Raw genomic sequence first — 19,869 nt, forward strand, 5'->3', positions numbered from 1 at the left:
CCTCAAATGGTTTGTAGGTTGAAATTGGATATGTAATAGCTATGGGAAGGAACATAAACTAGAAATGTTTGAACAGCGTAAATGAGATTCTGAGCTTGGCACTGTTATGAGTGATAAAAGGGAGTGTAACTAGACAAAATTGGATGCAGTTAAGAATAAATATCAAGCAAAATTTCCCAATAGTGAAATAATGGGCAAGGTGTTGTAATAGTCTCCTGAGGGAAACAGAACAAGTCTGTAAACTTGAGGCATTTAGCAGTTTTGAACAAATAATGAGAAAATGTATAGTAGAAAATGGTCCTTCCCTGTCAGAAGAATCCAGGGAATGAAGTCATCTGTTCTGGCTTTGATTCTGTGAAGAAAATCATCTGAAAGTTTGGATTCCTGGCTGAGGATATTTCCAGTACTGCTTGCTTTGGGCCAACTTTTAAATATTTTCAATACTGTTCTGTTCTTTCAGCACTCCTCTGCACCATTTTTTTCAGCTAAAAGTAAAAAGTAAAGCTAAAATCACTCTCTCTCCCATCTCAGTGATTCAGTAACTGAACTTCCCACACCTTGCAGAGTGTGGGATTTAAGTGGTGTTCAGTCTTTGTCTGAAACTGGTTTGTTTTGTTTCTTTCTGAAGAATGGCTTAATTTCAGTTGTGAATGTAGTACCCGAGGCAGAGCCAGTGAGTGTCCTGTGTGAGTGTCCTGCAAATAGGTATAATTCCTACAAGTAACATGCTTTTGTACCTTTGAATGAAAAATACTTCCCTGATAACTTGAAGGGCTGGGGAAAATGGCTTGTTCAAGATATTCTGATGTTCTTCACTCTTTTTTCCAATATAGTTGCACCAAATATCACATTTATTGAGTCTCCAACCCCGGACCACCACTGGTGTATTCCATTCACAGTGAAAGGGAACCCTAAGCCCACATTGCAGTGGTTCTATGAAGGGGCTATACTGAATGAGTCTGAATACATCTGTACTAAAATACATGTTATCAATCAAAGTGAATACCACGGCTGCCTTCAGCTGGACAACCCTACACACCTGAATAATGGTGCTTATACCTTACTGGCAAAGAATGAGTATGGAGAAGATGAAAAGCGGGTTGATGCTCATTTCATGTCAGTGCCTGGAGATGGTGAGTATAATTTATTTTTTTTCCAGTGTTAGTAGTTGCAAATTGATGGGATTGTGGAGACAGTGCTCCTGGCCAGCTTAACAGATTTTCAGGAAATATTTTATATGCTTTTTTTTTTTTTTTCCTCTGAATAAGTGTTGTCAAAATCAGTTTTAAAATAATGCTTTCCTTTAAAGTTTTCTTCTTGTTTATTGCTTCTCAAGGCAGGCCATGCTACTGCTCTCTAAATCCTTCCTTTGGGTAATCGTTCTCAGTGTCAGCTAAGGCTAGTGAAAGGCGGCTGCTTCTGAAATGTTTCCTCAAGCCTCAGTTCTGATCTGGAAAGCAACGAGTGCCCGTTCAACCACTCCACAGGTTTTCTACACTATGTGTGAATGCAGCTAGGTAGTGTATCCAAGGCCACGGAGATGCCTACATTAGCGCCTAGTGCCTTGTGGCAAAATCAGTAATGCAGTCCAGTGGGTTGACGATAATACCTTGTCTAGAACACCAGAGGGAGCTGGAGAGAAAACAGGTAGTCCAGAGGTAGGATGGTCAAAGTCTCAGGCCCTCACAGGCATTTTGATGTCCAATTCCCATTCATTTCAGTTAAGGCTGGGGACCTACATGCCTAGGAATATCCATGCTCAAGATGGTTGCTGTTAAATATCTGCATCTTCTGCTCTAGAGGCTCTGCCTCAGCCATTCTGAATGTATGAGAGCAGACTCAAGGTAGACTAACTCAATGAACTGCAGGGACTCCTGTCAGTGATTAATGTTCACTGTGGTGTGGTAGTTCACCACATCGTCAAAACCATATGTGAAGTGACTGTAAGGGTAAGAAGGTATACGTGCAAATGTATTGTTTCATGTAGAAAAACCTCTGAGTGTACCTTGCACAGCAAGAGTGGAAATACAGGCATGTTTTGGTGCAAATAATTGCACAATTGTATTTGAAAATATGAGCATATATCTACGTTTGGTTTTTTAATCACAGGATATAAAAAGCCGTCTTTTCTGAAACAGCAATGTACATTGCCAGTGTTATCTGAGAGAAAAAAAAAAAAAAAAAAAGTGAATATTTAAATTCTCTCTCCTGCATTGCAGGCTAGAGACAGTAAAAATATGGTCTGTATTTAACATTTGCTCCTAACAGCTCAGGCTGAAGGGAGAAAGGGATGGCAGGTCTTTCTCTTTCCCACACTTAGAAAGAGAAGGTGAAGAGCTGTTACAGCCAGGCTGTATTTACTCCTGCTGTCCTTAGCGTTCCTCTCCTCTTTCTTCTCTGCAGTTCTTCCTTAAATAGACTCATTACAGGAACATGCCATGATTTCAGCTACTGGCATCCTCTGATACTGTTATAGCAGCTCAGCAATACAGTTCACCTCGTCCATGTTCTCTATGCAATGGAAGCTCTGCTACACTCTGGGTATTTAATATGAACCTGGCTTCATTTTCTCATCAGAGTAACAGTTTCCCTAATACATTTATAAGAATTTATCATTTTTTGTCTTTGATCCAAATTCCTCTTTCTGTTCTGTTTTTCTTTTACTCTTTTTGCCTTTACACTGAGAATTTTCCAGTTGTGGCCTTTTAAATCACTAAATAGAACAGAAGGCATCCTCCCAATTAGAAAGACACAGTTATTATTTGCTCCATCATTTTTATATTCATAAGGAATTTAGGTCTCCGGATAATCTGTGCTGTGTTCTTTAAACATTTCCCAAGTTCTGCGGTGGATTAAGCTTCACAAAAACAGTATAGAGGAAACAGGACTACATACAGGCAGGATGTAACTGCATCAGAAATCAGTTCATGCATAGAGGATGGCACCAAACTAGTCTTAAAAATTAACAACAGGGGAAATTGCTTCTCTAGTTAGCCTTCTCAGTGTTGTTCTTATTAGTGGAGCTTTTTCCTATAATAATCATGGCACTGGGCTTTAGAATATTTCACAACATTTTTCTCTCTTCCACTGAAGGTGACATAAAAGCAAATGTTAAAAAAACAGAATCCTCCATTATTATTATTATTATTATTATAATTATTATTATTATTAAGTATTATAATTTAAAACACTGTTAGGATTCTTCTAAACACCTGAAAGGCTTCTTCAGTGCTGTCATTACTGTGTAGTTTCTTCTTTTGGCCCACATATTGTACAACGAAGCATAAAGATTAAGGTCCACACCCTGGAATTATGTTCATTTCCATGCCTTCATAACTGAATTAAATACCTGTCCTGATGTTTCATGGGGTGGGGTATCCTCACTAGGCTTTGAACTGATTCTCTGGTTATTGCATCACTTACGAGCAAATGAACTGAATGTAAAAAACAAAACAAAACCAAACCAAAAAAAACCCACATATATATATAAACCCTCACCTATAAGTTATACATCTATGTAAAATACAGCTAAGTCTGAAACATGTTCTGTCATCAACAGAGCAATACTTTACTTTCAAAGTTGCATCAAACATGATAACGAAGACAGAATTTGTGCTAAGATATTCTCAACTTCCAGCATGCTTCTTGCAGATCATTTTTTGCAGACATAAATGAGAGGAAAACATATACCATAGTGGGATTTGGATTGAGTTAATGATATCATTGTTAGTATCATAAAATAAAAGTCTCTTTTAGATGCTAAAGTCTAGAAGAAGAAATTTCAGATTCTGCAAGGTAGATTTTAAACTAGTTTTAGTCTGCTAAAATTCTTGAATTCCAGTGAAGCTGTTCCAGCTGACGATTATATGCTTGTTTGAGATTACACTACAACAAACACTAGGCAAGAAACATCCAAGTTACATTCTGGGAGCTGTTCCCAAAGTTGATCCAAAACAACTAATGAGTGCTGGAGAGATTTTTACCAATAACAACTAAGTAAGCTCTGTCATCTACCAGCCCTGTACTCTAAAATTCAGCTGAAGGAATTCAAGTCACATAGTATAGTGCAAAAGTAAAAGAAAATGTTAAATATGCCTTAAAGTAGTATCTTGCTAATGTGGCATAACAACATGGGTCTGTTTTGGAAAAGTATGTTTTTGGATTGAGTCTTTTGCTGCTGCTGCTTTATTTTGGAAATGTCAACTTTATAAAGAAAGAAGTAAGCAAATCAAGTTGATGTACTTTATAAAGATGAGTGAATAGGATCAGATTCTTAATAGTTTATTTACACAGCAACCTGTTCTAACAGGGACCAAAACAACTACACTGCTCTTTGTTTGCCTTAAAAAATAATTGCATGTAAACATGTAAAATTATTGCGGTGAAGTTTAATGGTAAAATAGCTTCAAGTGATGTTTTGATGATTGAGTAGATATGCTTTTATGAAGGCAATTCTAAATAGAAATTTGGGTTTGGTCCAAATTTCAAAAACCTGATTTTTGCCACTTTATTTGAAGTGAAGTATTTAGTTATGCAAAAGGTATTTGAATGGAGTCAATGACTTCCTAGTTTAAATGCCCCTAACAGGAATTAAGGGTTAAACTAGTTTGATGACTTTAGCCCATTCCAGTAAATAGTAACAAAAAAGTTGCCATGTTAGCAGGAAATAAAGGCCTGGGAGTTTTGTTGATGTTATTTTTCCTTCAGATTACAGAAGGTAAATTTGAAATACCATCTTTCATCAAATGGATGTTTTATGGATGGAAAAACTGAATCCATGAAAGTTTGTGAACTGAAAACCCTGGTCAGAAGTTGCTTGAGGACAAACAGTAGTAGTACAGCCTGTTTTCACTTGTTACTTATTTCTGCAGATTGACAATTCCCATGGGGTCTATTAACCTATATCTCTGGATACCAGAATATCTTCAAATGCATTTAAAAGCAAACCTAATTATCTGCTGCCATTCTGCAGATAGTTTCCAACTCTTTGTTTCATATTTTCAGCACAGATTCTCACGCTGTTGACATAAGCAGAAACAACTGAGTTCTGGTCATACTTGTCAGTGGCTTTATTCCAATGTAATGGCACTGGTGTGGAATTACTGCACAGTACTGGAGTTATGCTTTTTGAAGTTTAATTCATCTTTAAAAGTTTTAACTATCTGCTAATTTTATTTAAAAAAAAAAAGAGTAAATACAAGGAAAAGATGGTTAGGAACCTACTAGATAAGCTATACTATGCTATAAATACATTATAAACCAAGATGAATGGGTATGTTGAAATATAACACTACTATCTTTCAGGATGTGTATAGTCTAATATCTTGCTAATTTCAGTGGGCGTTCTGTGCATTATACTCACATATGTGCTCAGCCTTACATATGTGTGATAATTAGAAAAAGCTGCAAAGTGGAACTAGTAAAATTTAGAAAAGTGTAGACTAGATGTGTCCATTTGCCTCTGTAAAGGCTGGCTTATGGGAGACTCTTTTGGTACAAAGAACTCTGTGGTTCAGCTGTGCATCTGCTTTTTGGGAAGCATCCTTTCACAGAGTGAATGAGATCGGGCTGTGTAGTTCATTGCTACCTCTAGCCCTTAACTTGACAGCTCGCAGTGTTGTAGCTGCAAACCACTTTGCTCTCGTAGTGCTTAAATTGCAAAATTTTTTGTCCAGGTAAAAGTCAGTGATGATAACTCCCACTGAAGTCTGCTTACGGTCAGGGTGAACCTTAACATTGATTCTCAACAAGAATAGTTATTGTTGCACTTTTTTCAGATACACATTAACAGCAGAGAGTACGTGAAACCAAGTTCTAACTTGGGATAGCTGTAAAATAATTGGAAATGTAATCTGATTAACAGGTAGTGTAATATATTGATGTTGTTTTGTGTTTGTGTAGGTACTGATAAATGCTATTGCAAATAACATGTCAACCCTTAAAAAAATCCTAAAGAAAGTCTTACTCTTTCAGCATTTACAATCTATTTACAAAGGCTTTTTCTTTTTTTTTTTCTTTTTTTCTTTTATTTATTTATATTTTTCTCTTCTCCATGTACAGGTAGTGGCCCAATTGTGGATCCAGACGTTTATGGTATATATTTGATTTTCTTTTTCTTTTCTTTTAATGATAGAAATGAAGGAACTCAAACCACTAAAAGATTGAATGTCAGGCTCAGTTAAAATGAAATGGCACATGTTACAATACAATTCTAAAGGTACTTTGTGTTGTCGGTTCTTCTCTTGCCTTATATTATTAAGATCGGTAAGGGCAATGTGATGCTTTACTTACCCTGCTGCTTTTTGATTCACATTAGGAGAGGCATAAATCCACTGCTATGAATGGTTGCAATTGGTTCTGTGGGATGACAGTAGTCTGATGTAGCTCACAGGCATGAGATTTTGTGAACCTTTCAGAGGCATTTCTTGGAGGAAAGGAAGTTCATGATTTCTCCTTATATAACTTAATTTATTTTTTCAGGAATGTTTTCATACTTGTTTAGTCTCCAAAAATGTACCCCTAAATCCCACTTAGAAATGAGGATGGCACAAGTAAGTTTTCCTGTAGGCAATTTATTCTTCTCTGTCCTCTCATTTGTACCTTCCCTTAATCTCTCTTACATAAGCAAAGCATCAGCTCAGTGATATCTGAGTGGGTGCCAGAAGATTTGATGACATGGTGTTCACATTAGTTTTTAGTTAGGCAAAATGTTTTAGGCTGTACCTAGTGGAAGCCAGCATGCATTAGAATAGAATCTGTGAACAGCAAAACAACCAGCTAGTTTTATGTAGTACTTCTGGTACACTTCTGGTGAGCATGAAAAGTCCATTCTAACCAATATACCCCAACACCCTTTAGCTTCCAGTGGAAGCTTGATCCTGTTTGGAGTACTTTCATTAGGATGAAATGGCCCATAAGTCAAGTTTTCTTTAACCTGATTTAAATGTTATTGCTTTGATTCCATTCCATGTCATTAAACTTTAGCAAATGTGCAACTGAAGCACCATTTTGGCTTTAAGTGCTTAGAAATACTAAAGCACAGCTTCCCCTCCCTCTCCTTCCAAATTATTATTTTTGAGGGGGATAGGAGTTGCAGAAGGTGATGGTGGTTTGCACAATTTCTTAATTCCGTTGTATTATATAAGCATATGTACATACGTACATGAAGCTTTTTATTCTGATCTGTTTGCCAATGTCCTGGTGCATGTGTATGGCTTTAACCATGTGAGCACTGTACTTCAAGTGACTTTGGTTCGTTCTGTCAAAATGTGTGCTCAAAGTTGTGCAAGTGAATCACAACCAGCAAGATCTCATCCTGATGAAAGCAGTATTCCTTGTTATTTCTGGCTTTTCTTCGTACTTTTTGAAATTGCTGTCTTTGATCTTTGCTTCAGTGACTCAGTGCTTGCTTTGAGAAACACTTTCCAGAGTGTTTCCCTAAATTATTCCAAATTCACAAGTCCAGTTGGTGAGATGAATATATGAGGCAGGCTGGAAAGCCGAGAAGCTCTTTCACTTCTGTGGAGAACCACAGCCTACATAACTGACATGGGAACCCGCTGGGATTAGCTCCCCCTGGAGACCAAGCCTTTTCCACGACTCCTTTTCAGACCACTTGATCTCTGTGCTAATGTTTACCCGCAACTCAGATGATGTTGGAAGGGAGGTTTAAAGCCCACTCACTCCCCAGCTGTCCCTTGGGACTTGACCCTTCTGTGTCTTGCACTCCCTGTGAGGTGGTTTCCAAAGGCTTCCCATTAAGTGTTTTAAAAATACTGTGGGAAACAGAAGAACTGGGGATGCAGCAGAAGTCTGCATGATGTTATGTTCATTGGGGGGTTCCCTGCACGTAGAGCCTTACCTGCTGGTGGCGTGGAGCTGTCACTGGTCCCTCGTGGCTGGAAAGGGCAAGGAGGAGAGGCTGGAGTGGTCCTGTGCAGGAGGTACTGGTGGAGACAGAGCAACCTGCCCAGGGTTGTGCAGGAAACCAAATACAGAGCCAGATTCCTTGGCTGCTAGTTCATGTTTCCGTGCCACCCTGCTTCTTCTAATGTGGTCATGAACATGGCAGAGACAACGTGCCCCGTAGCACTGAGCCCCCAGGAGGACTGTGCACAATGACGCCCCAGTGTTTATTGTGGTGCTCTCATCTGTATCCCAGCTGCTTCGCACCTTGTTTTTAAAGCAGCTACAGGATACTATCCAGCTCGAGATGTGCTTTACCTCAGTTGGCACAGTTATAGGTAACTGCATAAGGTGCTAGGCACCAGGGAATCTGGCCCTGAAGCAATATGAGTCCCACATAGTGTGAGTCAAGAGGCGTGACCCTGTCTGTATCAGAATGCTATGTGTCTATAGCATGATTGCATAATAAAGTGAACAAGAATTTGTTTAATTCAGAATTGCCTGGTTTTGGCTGGATGGCTGTTGTGCATGTTTTCCTTGCCTGGCTCACCCATTTCAAGAGGCTTTGAAAATCTGGCACTCATTCAAATGTAAATGTTTCACAGTTATGCGGTGGGAAATGGCAATGCAACACCAATGTACCGAAGTGACCTACTTTTTCTCTTGCCCATTTTAATATAAAACTGCATTCAAAGGACTCAAAAACTAGACATGAAATATTCTGCATAGTTCTCATTAGTCCTTCAGGGTATGCTTCCCAGTAGCTTAGTACAGATGTGGACGTAAACAGAATTGCAAAGAGCAACTGCTTTTGCCCTCCACTATTTACAGGTAAATTTAAGAGCAAAAAAAATCCCTCTAGAAACTTGTACTATAGAGAGCAATGAAGGTTCTCAATATGTTTTGTTTATTGGTCTTGTTATAAAGATATTGTAAATAGGGTTGGTCAAAACTCTTAGTGAGTACTTAGTGAAGGTAGCTGTAAAGGAAACCCAGTCTTGTAGGCTGAGATACTTGTTATAAGCTGAGTTCTGCACTGGTGAAGAGCTCATGTGCTGCCTACAAATGAACAAGTCTCCTCTTTTGCTGTGGCAAAACCTGTAGTCAGAGTAGCGGCTGGTCTGCACAGCACTCTGCCTCAGTGTCCAGGCTGCTTGTGCAGGTGAGTCATTTGGGTAGCGTTTATGCTGCCTGTAGTAAGGAATGCTGTTTGTTTGCTTTTCATTACTATTTTGACCTTGCTGCACAGGAAGCTATAGGCATAGAGATACAAAGCTGAGTTGGAGAGTTCAAATGGTAAAAGACCAGGAAATTAAATTTTGTTTCCCATGAAAGCTCTGTATGTATTTTGGCTTTAAAAAAATCCTGTCCTTCAGCTTGTGTGGTATAGAGCCAGAATAGACTACATGAGCTGATTAGACAACCTGACTGTACTGACTGTAGCACTGGTGGCAGAGGTAGCTGTGTGGGTTCATATACCAAAAATCTCCAGCCTGCTGAGTGCTTTGCAAAAGAAAATGTGTTTGTGCATGCATGAAGATCAAAAACCTGGTGCAGCTTGTTGCTAGCGTTGCCAGCTGAGCTCTCCAAAATGGCCTTGGGAGCTAGAGAAGGCAAATTCTACCAAGCTGCAGCCCTCCCTTCCTCCCCTTTCTAAGTAGCAAGGGTTAGTGCCTCTGTGGTTAGTGAGAACTATGCCTCTGCATTTTGCTTTTTCATATTTATGGCTACAGTTTCATCTGTAGGCTTATAGCATTGTTTTTAATCAAAATGTGCAAAGAAATACAGGATTAATTGCTAATTTAAATTAAAATGCTAGAGGTGCATGAGTAATAGATGCAGTTATTGCCCTTGTTTGTTTCTTTGATCTGTACACATTACAGTCATAAAATTGAAACATTGTGTATATTTTCAGATGTAATCATAAAATACATTCAGTTTTTTATTTTAATGTATGTATCTCGAAGTTCATATGCACACTATTTAATTTTTTTATCTCATTTGAATAAATTTGACAAAAAATCATGGACTGTAAATATGTTTCATTTTTAAATAATTATAAATAATTAAAGCCTGTTCATTCTTTTGATGGAGTAGTTCCGGATTCACCCTGTAGACCGGTCAGTTATCATTATTTTGATAAATCAAATTTCTTCATACTATCTCAGGCATGTAACTTTTTAAAGTTTTACCTTTATGACTTTATCATGCTAAACTTTAACCTCTATGCACACAACAGTATTTTTAAAATATTTTTTAAACTAAGAAAAACAGCTACTTCATGTTTTAGAGTAATAAGCCAGCTAAAAAGCCATATGCTAAATTCACCTCAGCTAAACAAAAGTCCCCAAGCTAGTTTTCTAAGACAGTCCTATATTTGGCTGAATACAAGGCTAGAGAAGTTCAGTGTAGAGGACCATCTTTCATTTTTAATGGGAAGTCAGAAACACATAAAAATAGCTTTATGGATGGAGTTCTTTTTAACTCTAGGTTTCCCAATAGAGAGAGAGATTATGGTGTAGATTGCTTCTCTGTTAAGCTGCAGAGAGGAGCAGCTTCTGTTGTCAAGTCTCTCAGTCACAACACATTTGTTTAAGATTACCTGTCACAGAGATCTCCCACCAAGTGTACCAGGTACAATAGCAAGTTCAAAGAGTCCCAAGAGGTGTTGCTGACCTTACTGTGCTACAGAGCTGAAATAATAAAGACAACCATTTCCCTTCTGAGGTTACGAAATTATAAAAGCAACCTTTTTTTTTTTTTTTTTCATTTCCTAAGAGTATGAAACCACGCCTAATGATCTTGGAGACACCACAAATAACAGTAATCAAATCACTTCTACGGATGTTTCCAACAAAGAGAATGAAGATAGCATCACTGTAAGTATATACATTGTTTCCTGATCTGTAATCTTGGCAGACTTTCTGACTATGCAACTAATGAAACTGCAGAGATTGTAATGGGACCCTAAGCTACTAGAACATCAGAGCTATTACCATGTTGTGATCAAAACAGAAAAAAAAAAAAAAGAAAAAAAAAAAGAAAAATTAAAGCAGTGCACCCCACTCCTACCCTTCCATTGCCCCATTTTTTGAAAGAGAGAATCACTTCTCAGACCAAGTAAAATTGCTATTTAATTGTTTTTGTGTTTTTCTGAACAACTAGCTGTAATTTTTCAGGCCAATTTTAGGCAAGGAGAGCAACTCTATATTTACAAAACAAGGGCATCTGAGGTAATTTAAAGATTGTTGTTTGAATTCCAGTCCTGAAGTCAGCTGCTCCTAACAGAGAGGATGTGCTGTAACAAACTTTCAGACTCTTTACCTATTCTTCTAAAACGTGTTTTTGTCTAGTGCTTTGATCATGTGCAGGAGAACTTTAGCATAGGTAGCTAAATTGGTGGGTCTCCTTCTTTGCTGCCTTGCCTCTCACACTGTCCTGAGCTGAATTGCTGGAAACTGTCATTGGGTGGCTAGCCTGGTTAATATTGCTGCCCCGCAGCTTCAGTGCCCTGGCACAGCAGCAGGCAATGCATGCAGAGTGTGTGTGTTATGAAACAGTGCACGGGCTGAGAGCTAGGGAGGAGGGGGAAAGGAGGCATTCAGGAGACATTCTCCTGCGGGGGAGGAATCAGAGGAAACCCAACCAGCGACTCCTTCCAGTGCTGATGGCTGGGGGGTGAGAAGTCCTGAGAGAGCAGTGGATGGGCTGCTGAAGGTTCTGTTTGTTTCTGTTCCTGTCTGTTAAATGCCATAACACTGACAAGCCTCTAGTCCCCCATCTCGAGGATCCCAGCCACTCTTATATTCTCTGATAACAGAATAATTGAATGGCTGAGGATGAAAGGGACCTCTGGAAATTTTCTGCCCCTCTTCCCCTCCTGACTCAAAGTGGGGTCAGCTAAATCAGGGCAGGTTTCACAGGGCTGTGTCCAGTCTGGTTTTTAGTATCTCCAGGGATGGAGGCTCCACAGCCACTCTGGGCAACCTGTGCCTGTGTTTGATCACCCACACAGTAAAAAAGTTTTTCTTATATGCTTTCCTTACATGCTTTCCTGTAACATGCCACTCTGTTGGAAGGGAAGGAGGAGATGTACATTCCCTCCCTGCCTTGAACATGTAGGATGTTGAAAAAGTGATTCTCAGAGGTGTCTGCATCTCTGTCCTCTGTAGGATAGAAGGAAGGGAGAAACTTCAAGAAGTGGCTGTTTTCTCTACTCTTTGAACTGGGTGCAAATGTTTCCTGGTTGAAATGAATTTCTTTACCTAACTGTTTTAATCTGAATGTACATTAAATGTTTTGGAAGATAGATCATGAGAACAATACAAACACACCTATTCGTGTACTCTTTTTTAGGTGTATGTTGTGGTGGGAATTGCAGCGCTGGTGTGCACTGGCTTAGTAATAATGCTTATTATTCTGAAGTTTGGAAGACACTCTAAGTTTGGAATGAAAGGTAAGCAGGGTTGCTTTTTATGTCTTAAATATGTCATAATTGTTGCGGGTTGAACAAACTTATACATTAGGCTTCTGCACCAAGAGCATTTGAGATAACCAGATAAAGAGCCATCACAGTTAGTGTTTCATTTATTCATCAGGTAAGTAAGGGCAGAGACAAATGTAGGTGGTAATACAGAATTTTGGATCAAGTCCTTCTGGGCCTCTTTTTTTTTTTTTTCTCTTATGACAAATCCCATTTCTTTCCCTCCTGCTTGCACAGCCCAGTGGGAAACTTCCTGGACTAAAATACTATCTGAGTGTAGTGTGTTGTTCAGTGCAGGGAGAAAGAAGATAGGAACTTAAAATTTATTTTGAAATGAATTAGATTACAAGTATGAGAATCTATGCTGTACATCAGAGGTACTTCAGACCATACTTCAAATGTTGCTTTAGGGTGGTAGATGCAAGGAAAACAATAGCAAGAATGGAAGGTGCAATTGCAGTGCCTCCTGTCTCACTGGCACTTTCTGATGGATGCGTTTTCTTGAGCTTCTGTGCGTATCTTGGTAAGTGGCAGCAGGAGAGAGTGGCAAGTGTGTGTGTCCCTTTTGGGAAGGGGTTATCATACTGCATAATCAGTAAGTTTGACTTCAGTAGGTTATTAGTTGCAAAATTGTCTATCTAGCTCATATTTTATTAAGGGTATGCTTTGGGATAATGACTACATAAAATTCTGAAAGGGCAGCAACCAGTACAGAGTTTATTTATTCTCTAAATATGACTAGTGATGGTTATCAATTACTGTGATACAAGATCGCAGTTCACATACAGTCCTTCAAAAACTAATCACAGGCGTGGTATGTCTGGTAGTGGTGAGCTACAAATAACTTAAATATTTCATTAGAAAGGAATGACTTTCAGTTGTGCCTGATGTGAACCTCAAACTTCTCCAAAGTTTGCATTTACATGTGAGCATTCACGTATGGATCTATCCATAGTCCAAAGTCCCAGAAACACTCTCTCAATTTATCATCATTAGAATTGAATTATAGAATTGATAATAAAGCAATATTTAAAACTTGACATTAGAACACCATATCAATATGTAAGACCTAGACTAATAATAAAATATTACCTGCTTTGAAAAGTCTGCAGCATAAATATATATTGATTATTAATAAATGAAGGTAAACAACCTGGGGTATATGAGCATTACTGAAATAAAGCAAAATAAAGTAACGTTTCTTGGAAGTTCTGAATAACAGGATCGGGTCAGCTACCCATGAACTCTCTGAGTCATATGCCTTTGAATTAAGTGACAGCAAAATTAGTCTCAACTTAGCATATAGACATTATTTTATAATTGAAATTTAATAAACACTCTTAGTAGGGAAGTGGGAGAGAATAAAAATCCAGATCGCTTTGGAAAATATCTATAAAACATGATTAAAAAATCTTGTCAAATCTTCCCCAAAATGTGAATGAATATTTTGCATTCATAAGAAGGAAATTCCTGAGTTGCCTTCAGGCAGAGATGTAGAAAAGGCAGCGCTTCATTTTTCTGTTTCTTGTGAAAACACAATATGGTCACCTCAGACACCCTCTCATTAAATATCTCCCCATCCTTCTTCAGAAACTACTTTAGAAAAGCAAAACAAAACAAAACAAAACAACAACAACAAAAAAACCCTGATCACTCAGTAAATGGAGAACTCAAACTTGCACTCAGTGGTGTTTCTCACGTAACCATGTACATGAGGAGGGAAAAAACATTCCACTGAAAATCAGAAAAGAAGTGTGCAAATAGGCATCAGTGCTGTATGTCCAGTAGGAAATATCTTTATGTAAGGGATGAAATTTTCATCCCTTTTGGGTTCATGGCAGGCAACTGCATTGTCTTGAAGACTTTATTTTATGCCTCATATTTTTTAATGCTAGTTTATCCCATCTTTTGCATGGGGATTATCTATCCCCTACTTGGACTGTGTCCTGGCTGAATAATTCTGTTGCTTACAGAGCTTGAAAATCGTTGGAGTTTGGGACTAACAGTGTCTAGTCCCCCCAGAAAGAGATGTTGAGCAGGTGATTGTTGTTTGAGCTATGCTGCATAAGCACTGGCTGTACCTGGAAGCTCTATGCATGCTGAGCAGACACAGAGACTGCCACAGAGTTCACGTGCCCCCCTTGCCTTCTCCCCATGACTATACATGTGCAGAAAAGAATCCAGTTTATGTGACAGGTCCTCTGGAGGTTTCCAGTATATTGGCTGTACAGATCAGTTTCTTACCAAGAGAAGTTGAAGAGCTGTGTGGAAATAACTTACCCTCTCTTTGGCTTCTCTTCATTTTGTATATCTAGGGTAAGGTGACAGTCTGGGATATGTTCATTCCTAAGCAGTAGTAGTAGAGTGCTTTTGCAGATAAAGATGATGACAAGGAAGTCAGCTCACCCATTCACCACCAGTAATAAAACTAAAATATTTCGTTTGTGATGTTCTGGATTCTAGCTGGCGTCGGGTAGCACCATATGAGGCAATTCTTTTAACGCTTGCCTTGCTTCTTTTCACTTGTCTTTTAGAGCTCGGTGAAATAGCAGGTTCTGATGATTGATTTCAGGAACAGTATCAGTATAGAGCTGGTCTGTGAGCTGTGCACAAACAGGCTTAAAATAGGGTTAGTATGAATAAAGATACTGTTCTGTGGGTAAGCTCTCATGTTGTGCTAGACTTCCAGATAGTATTGCAAAATTCATTGGAGTAACTGGTGAAACCTATTTCTCTCTTTTGCTCTGCTTGTGTGTATTTTAATCACTTTTTATATGGGGTCTGTTGTTAACGGCTTTGTGTGAAAAAATCCTCTTGGTTTCTTCAATCTGGAGGTGAGGTTTTTAGACTCTTGCAAGATGCAGAAGCATAAATGGTGAATTCTTCAGTTAATATCTTAAGTGTATTCATTAAGATTTGTGGGTTGCTCTTATGAAACACCTTGGCTTGCTTGCCTGCTGGAGGATATGAAAGTGCTTATGGTGGGAGTTCACTGAAGGCTGCCAAGACATCTCTTATCATTTTGTGTATATGTCTGACTCCATCTAACCAGTTTATGAAACTGCAAGCTAACAGGGGAACAGGAGAGGAGAGGGCAGGAGAAAGTTTGTGAGTTCCCTTAGAGTATTTGCAGAAGAATAATTCTAGTCCTGTTTTATTCTACTTCCACTGTTGAAAAAATGTGAATGTAAATAACAGCTAATTGCAAAATAAACAACTTTATATTTTGCAAATGTTAATATAGCAACATGCCACTATGCATGGATGGAAGTACAGAGCAAACTCATGTAAGGTAGATCAGTGGATAAAGTTTGAAACAGCATAATTCAGTTAAAAGGGTGAATATATTTCTGCCAATTTGAACTGCATAAAACTTTAGCACAAGGTGTTCATATTCCAGCAAAAGGACAACATTTATAGTGCAACTAACATGCTAGGAGCACTGCAAGTGGGTGGCTGCAGACCAGAATGTTATCACAGCTGCTTTTAGAAGCTGTAGAGTTTCTGTAGGTTTTACCAAAACCAGAAAGGAGGGAGAACTCACTCCTCCCCAAAGCAGTCCCATAACAAACTAACAAATAGAATCTGACAGAAGTAGAGGGAAACAAATGTGTACTTAATCCTACTGGGGCTAGTGAGGTTTTTTTGAATGTTTGTATGAAGCTTCTGTGCGTGCTTTGAGCTTTGTGTGGTAGTGCAGTGCAAAGTAACATAACAAACTAAGTCTGAAGTTCCCATCATACTTGGCCAGTGCCAGCTGTCTTCTCCCATCTGTGAGTTTAAGGATCACCCTTTGAATGGTGCTTGTCTTTCCTTAAGCTCTCTCTGAACTGCCTACTATGCCCTAAATGGAGCTGCTGGCTGTCGATGATTTGCCCCATTTGCAGTCCTTTGAGAGTGTGCAGCTCACAATACAGAAATCTGTCTTTCTCTGACCAGACATCAAGTGGGTTGATCAAAAAAAAAAAAAAAAAGTATTCCTTTTGGGACAAATGACCCCAAAATAGTACCATACCCTCAGGCCCTTCATAGCTGCTTGTTATGACTTTTGTGTGGAAGTTTACAACTAGGACTATCAGTCAGGATGCAGTACTTTTTCACCAAGCTGATTAAAATTTAGGAACAAACCCATGGATCTTGCCTGCCAAAGTCAAACCCAGATATTTTCTCCTACTTCTAGATAGCTTTATCTCTCAAGTGATTTCAGTAACTTTGTTCTAGACCATGATGGTCCTTGAAAACTTTGTAATTAAACAAAACTGGTTATTCCAATATGAGCATGTTCCATAGTGGTGGATTTGTTTTCTTTGTGTGTCATTCACTATATTGTTTTTGTTTGTAAAATCTTATTAAGTATGAGCTTTGTTGCTAAAGGCAGTGTTGGAGAAGGCAGACTGGAACTCGTCTTCGATTGTAGCATATTTTTCAATTGTCTTACAGTATTATCATTTAGGTAAGAAATGCCTTTGTGCTTAGTAATATTGCCTTTGTGCTTAGTAATATTGTCACTCTGCTGTTGTGGTAACAGCTTCTGTGTCCGTGAATGTGTCCACAATGCCTTAAAGTCTTTAATCATTGTGTGCCCAAGTAATTGTATTCATATGACTTTAAATATAGTGCTGTCCAAGTTAGAGTAGAGTGGTATCTTGTTCAGTTTGAACATGATGATTTGTTGAGGCTTCTGCATATTTTTTTTTGGATGCAACTTACTGCCAGCAGGAGAAATTTGTCTTATTTTTTCTCTCTTATTTGTCTGTAGGCATATACCAAAAGGTCAGTATGTTCTCTGCTTTAATACATTTTATTTTGCTCCATGTTGTTATGGCAAAGAAGGTGATTGCATGAGATTTTAAAACAAACCCTCTTCATTCAGACTGGAGTGTTGAAGAGTTCAGATTTTGGAGAGTTCAGATCAGTCCCAGCAAGTGGTTTGAAGTACCGGTATGGGAAAAGGGAGAGATATTCTATTTAATTCATGCATTTCTGCATGTCTTGCTTAAACAATTGGGTTGCTTACAAAGAGAAGAATGATATACAATTAGAATAGAAAACCCTTTATGCCTTTTAGTTCTAAACCAAATGCAAAATAAAAGCTTTGCATCTTCAGCAAGGGCCTGCAGTTTGGCAGACTTGATCTACTATTCAAATAGGTAATAAGGTTCCCATGAGGGCTTCCTTGACATTTTTACCTTGTTTGCCAGACAACTAAGAGGAGCTTTGCTCAAAAGGTAGGATCAGTTTGTAGCATGGGGGCACACTTACTGCTTGACCTTCATTGAGTCACTGAATACTGAACTTTTTGACTTTCCATTTGTACCTGTAGAAGTATTGTGTTGTACATACCCTAGTGCCAATTTGGTGGGTGTCAATCCTTTAATGTCTTTACAACATTTCATTATTTAGTCAGTGAGTAGAATATAAAGGAGCTATTAACTCATGTGCGTCAGTGTTGTATGATAAGATGTAGAAAAAAATGAATGTGCTCAAATATGCAATATTTTTAGTGTGTAGACATGTGAAGACAATGGTGATATTGCTCATCTGAACCAGACACAAGAAGTTATTTTAATTGTTTGACATTGGCATTCCAATCACTATAGCCATGGGCAAATAACACAAATTGTCTGTATCAGGTGCATCACTTGTTTAATGGGGGCAGTAATATTTATGTATCACGTGGACATTTGGAAGATAAACTTGTTATTGTTTGTGAGTGCCTTGTGTTAAGCAAATTACCTTACAAGCAGCAAATTACTGCAAGTACTTCAAAGACTGAGAGTTCTTATGAACTGATCCATGCAAGTCATCTGTATAAAGGGTTTTATGAAGATCTGAAAACATTTAAGCCTTCATTCTCTTTTGTTCCAATAAAGAAAAGAGGAGTCTCTTAAAACATTGCTCTGGGGCCGTGTCACCCTTTCAGAACATACTATAAGGCATTTCTAGCTATCCATTGTTTATTTATATAAAATTTGGTCTCTAGATATCAGATTTCTATTTCTGTCTGCTACTAGTTTTTCTGAGTCTGATCCTAAAGTGCAGGATTTAAAAGAGGAACATAGTTCCAGTTGTGAAGCAGGAACAAGCCAGTGAATGACATACCAAATATATAAGAAAGGACTCAGGGAGTCATCTCAAATCTGAAGGTGGGACATTTTTAATGATAAGATGGGGCATTTGACTATGATTGCCTTTGGTTACAAAATTCACACTTAGTTATAATGACTGAGGCGGAAAATGAGTTGTTAACTTCTTGGCAGCTTTTAATGGTTCAGACTGCTATGGATCTTGTTAACACATGATTATCTGGGGTCTCATATTTCTTACTAATAAAATATACATGTAAAGTAAGTTTAAACAAGTGCTTGCTGTATTCCCCTCTCTCCCTCTCCCCAAAAGAAGCATATGAATGGGTGGTGGGATGAAGAGCTACACATGTATATGGTAAGAGAGAAGTAAGATGAACTGGAGAACTAGGGAGACGCTGGATACAAAAAGGACAAGTTAGGAAAGAAATGGAAAGATACCAAGGAGAAATTAGACTAATAATGGATGCAGTGGAAGTGAAGAGAGCTGAAAGTCATAATATACAGGGCTCTACCTACCTTGATGTGGACTGAGGCCTATAAGGATAGCACAGCTCCTAAAAGAAAGCTTGATCAAGGCAACGGCCAAAGAGAAGAGTCAGACTTAATGGTGTAAATTGAAGAGTGTTTTGACCCTGTGTTCAGTGTGCATCCATGTTGCCACATAAGTCCTTACTTTACAGAGCTGGGGTTTTTCTTTCAGTTTCTTTTGTGCAAAGGGTGAACACTTTCATGCGCTTTTATGAACTTTTGACTATATGCAGATCATGCTGTTTCAGAAGTGCATTAGTTTGTGAGGGGAAATTGTGGTCTAGCCCATGAAGAATTTTAAAGAGAAAGAAGACTGGATGTAGGAGGAAGTAAGAGGATGAGAGGAATGGGAGGTAGGAGAGAATGTTGTTCTTAATCTTAATAATTGAATGTTTATCTGCAATCAGATCGAGAGCAGGCACAAAAATAGATTGGAAGAAGTATTCAGATATTTTGAGGGATCAGAAAGAAAGAAAAGGAGCAAAGAACAGCAAAGCCAGCCTATTTTATTTTATTTATTTTATTTTATTTTGAGTAGCCCCATGTCTCCAATACTTTAAGTTCTATGTAGTACAAAGTACATATGTGCTTCATGGAGATCACCATTTGAGAAATGCTGCAAATATACGATAATAGAAAACTAGATGCTAAAAATCCAAGCAGTTCTTAAACAACATAGGTGGGAACATGAAAAGCAGATAAATATAAAGTATTCCTGGTAGAAATGAGATCCTTTGTGTCATCTCTATCTGGGAAAAAGGCTAATTTCAGAGGGGCTGCCGGCATAGGTGTTAGAGCAGTTTTTTTGCTGCTCCTGGTGGCTGGTCCACCTTGTACTCACACATCTTGGAACAGCTGGCACTG

The 19,869-nt window shown here is 38.4% G+C and overlaps 1 protein-coding gene across 8 annotated transcripts in view; it reads left to right on the forward strand.

The window, feature by feature from the left end:
* Positions 1-19,869, forward strand: part of NTRK2 (neurotrophic receptor tyrosine kinase 2) — a 206,086-nt gene that overhangs the window by 50,792 nt on the left and 135,425 nt on the right. For 6 of the 8 annotated variants that reach the window (XM_035565275.2, XM_035565266.1, XM_035565267.2 and 3 more), the window contains exons 8-11: positions 834-1,133; positions 6,061-6,093; positions 10,684-10,784; positions 12,262-12,361. In XM_035565275.2, coding sequence (XP_035421168.1) covers positions 834-1,133; positions 6,061-6,093; positions 10,684-10,784; positions 12,262-12,361 — 534 coding nt within the window. The remainder of the gene's footprint in view (positions 1-833; positions 1,134-6,060; positions 6,094-10,683; positions 10,785-12,261; positions 12,362-19,869) is intronic. The other 2 variants (XM_050716441.1, XM_050716442.1) reach the window with 1 other exon arrangement.

This window comes from Cygnus atratus, chromosome Z (assembly GCF_013377495.2).
Source record: "Cygnus atratus isolate AKBS03 ecotype Queensland, Australia chromosome Z, CAtr_DNAZoo_HiC_assembly, whole genome shotgun sequence".
NCBI lineage: Eukaryota > Metazoa > Chordata > Aves > Anseriformes > Anatidae > Cygnus > Cygnus atratus.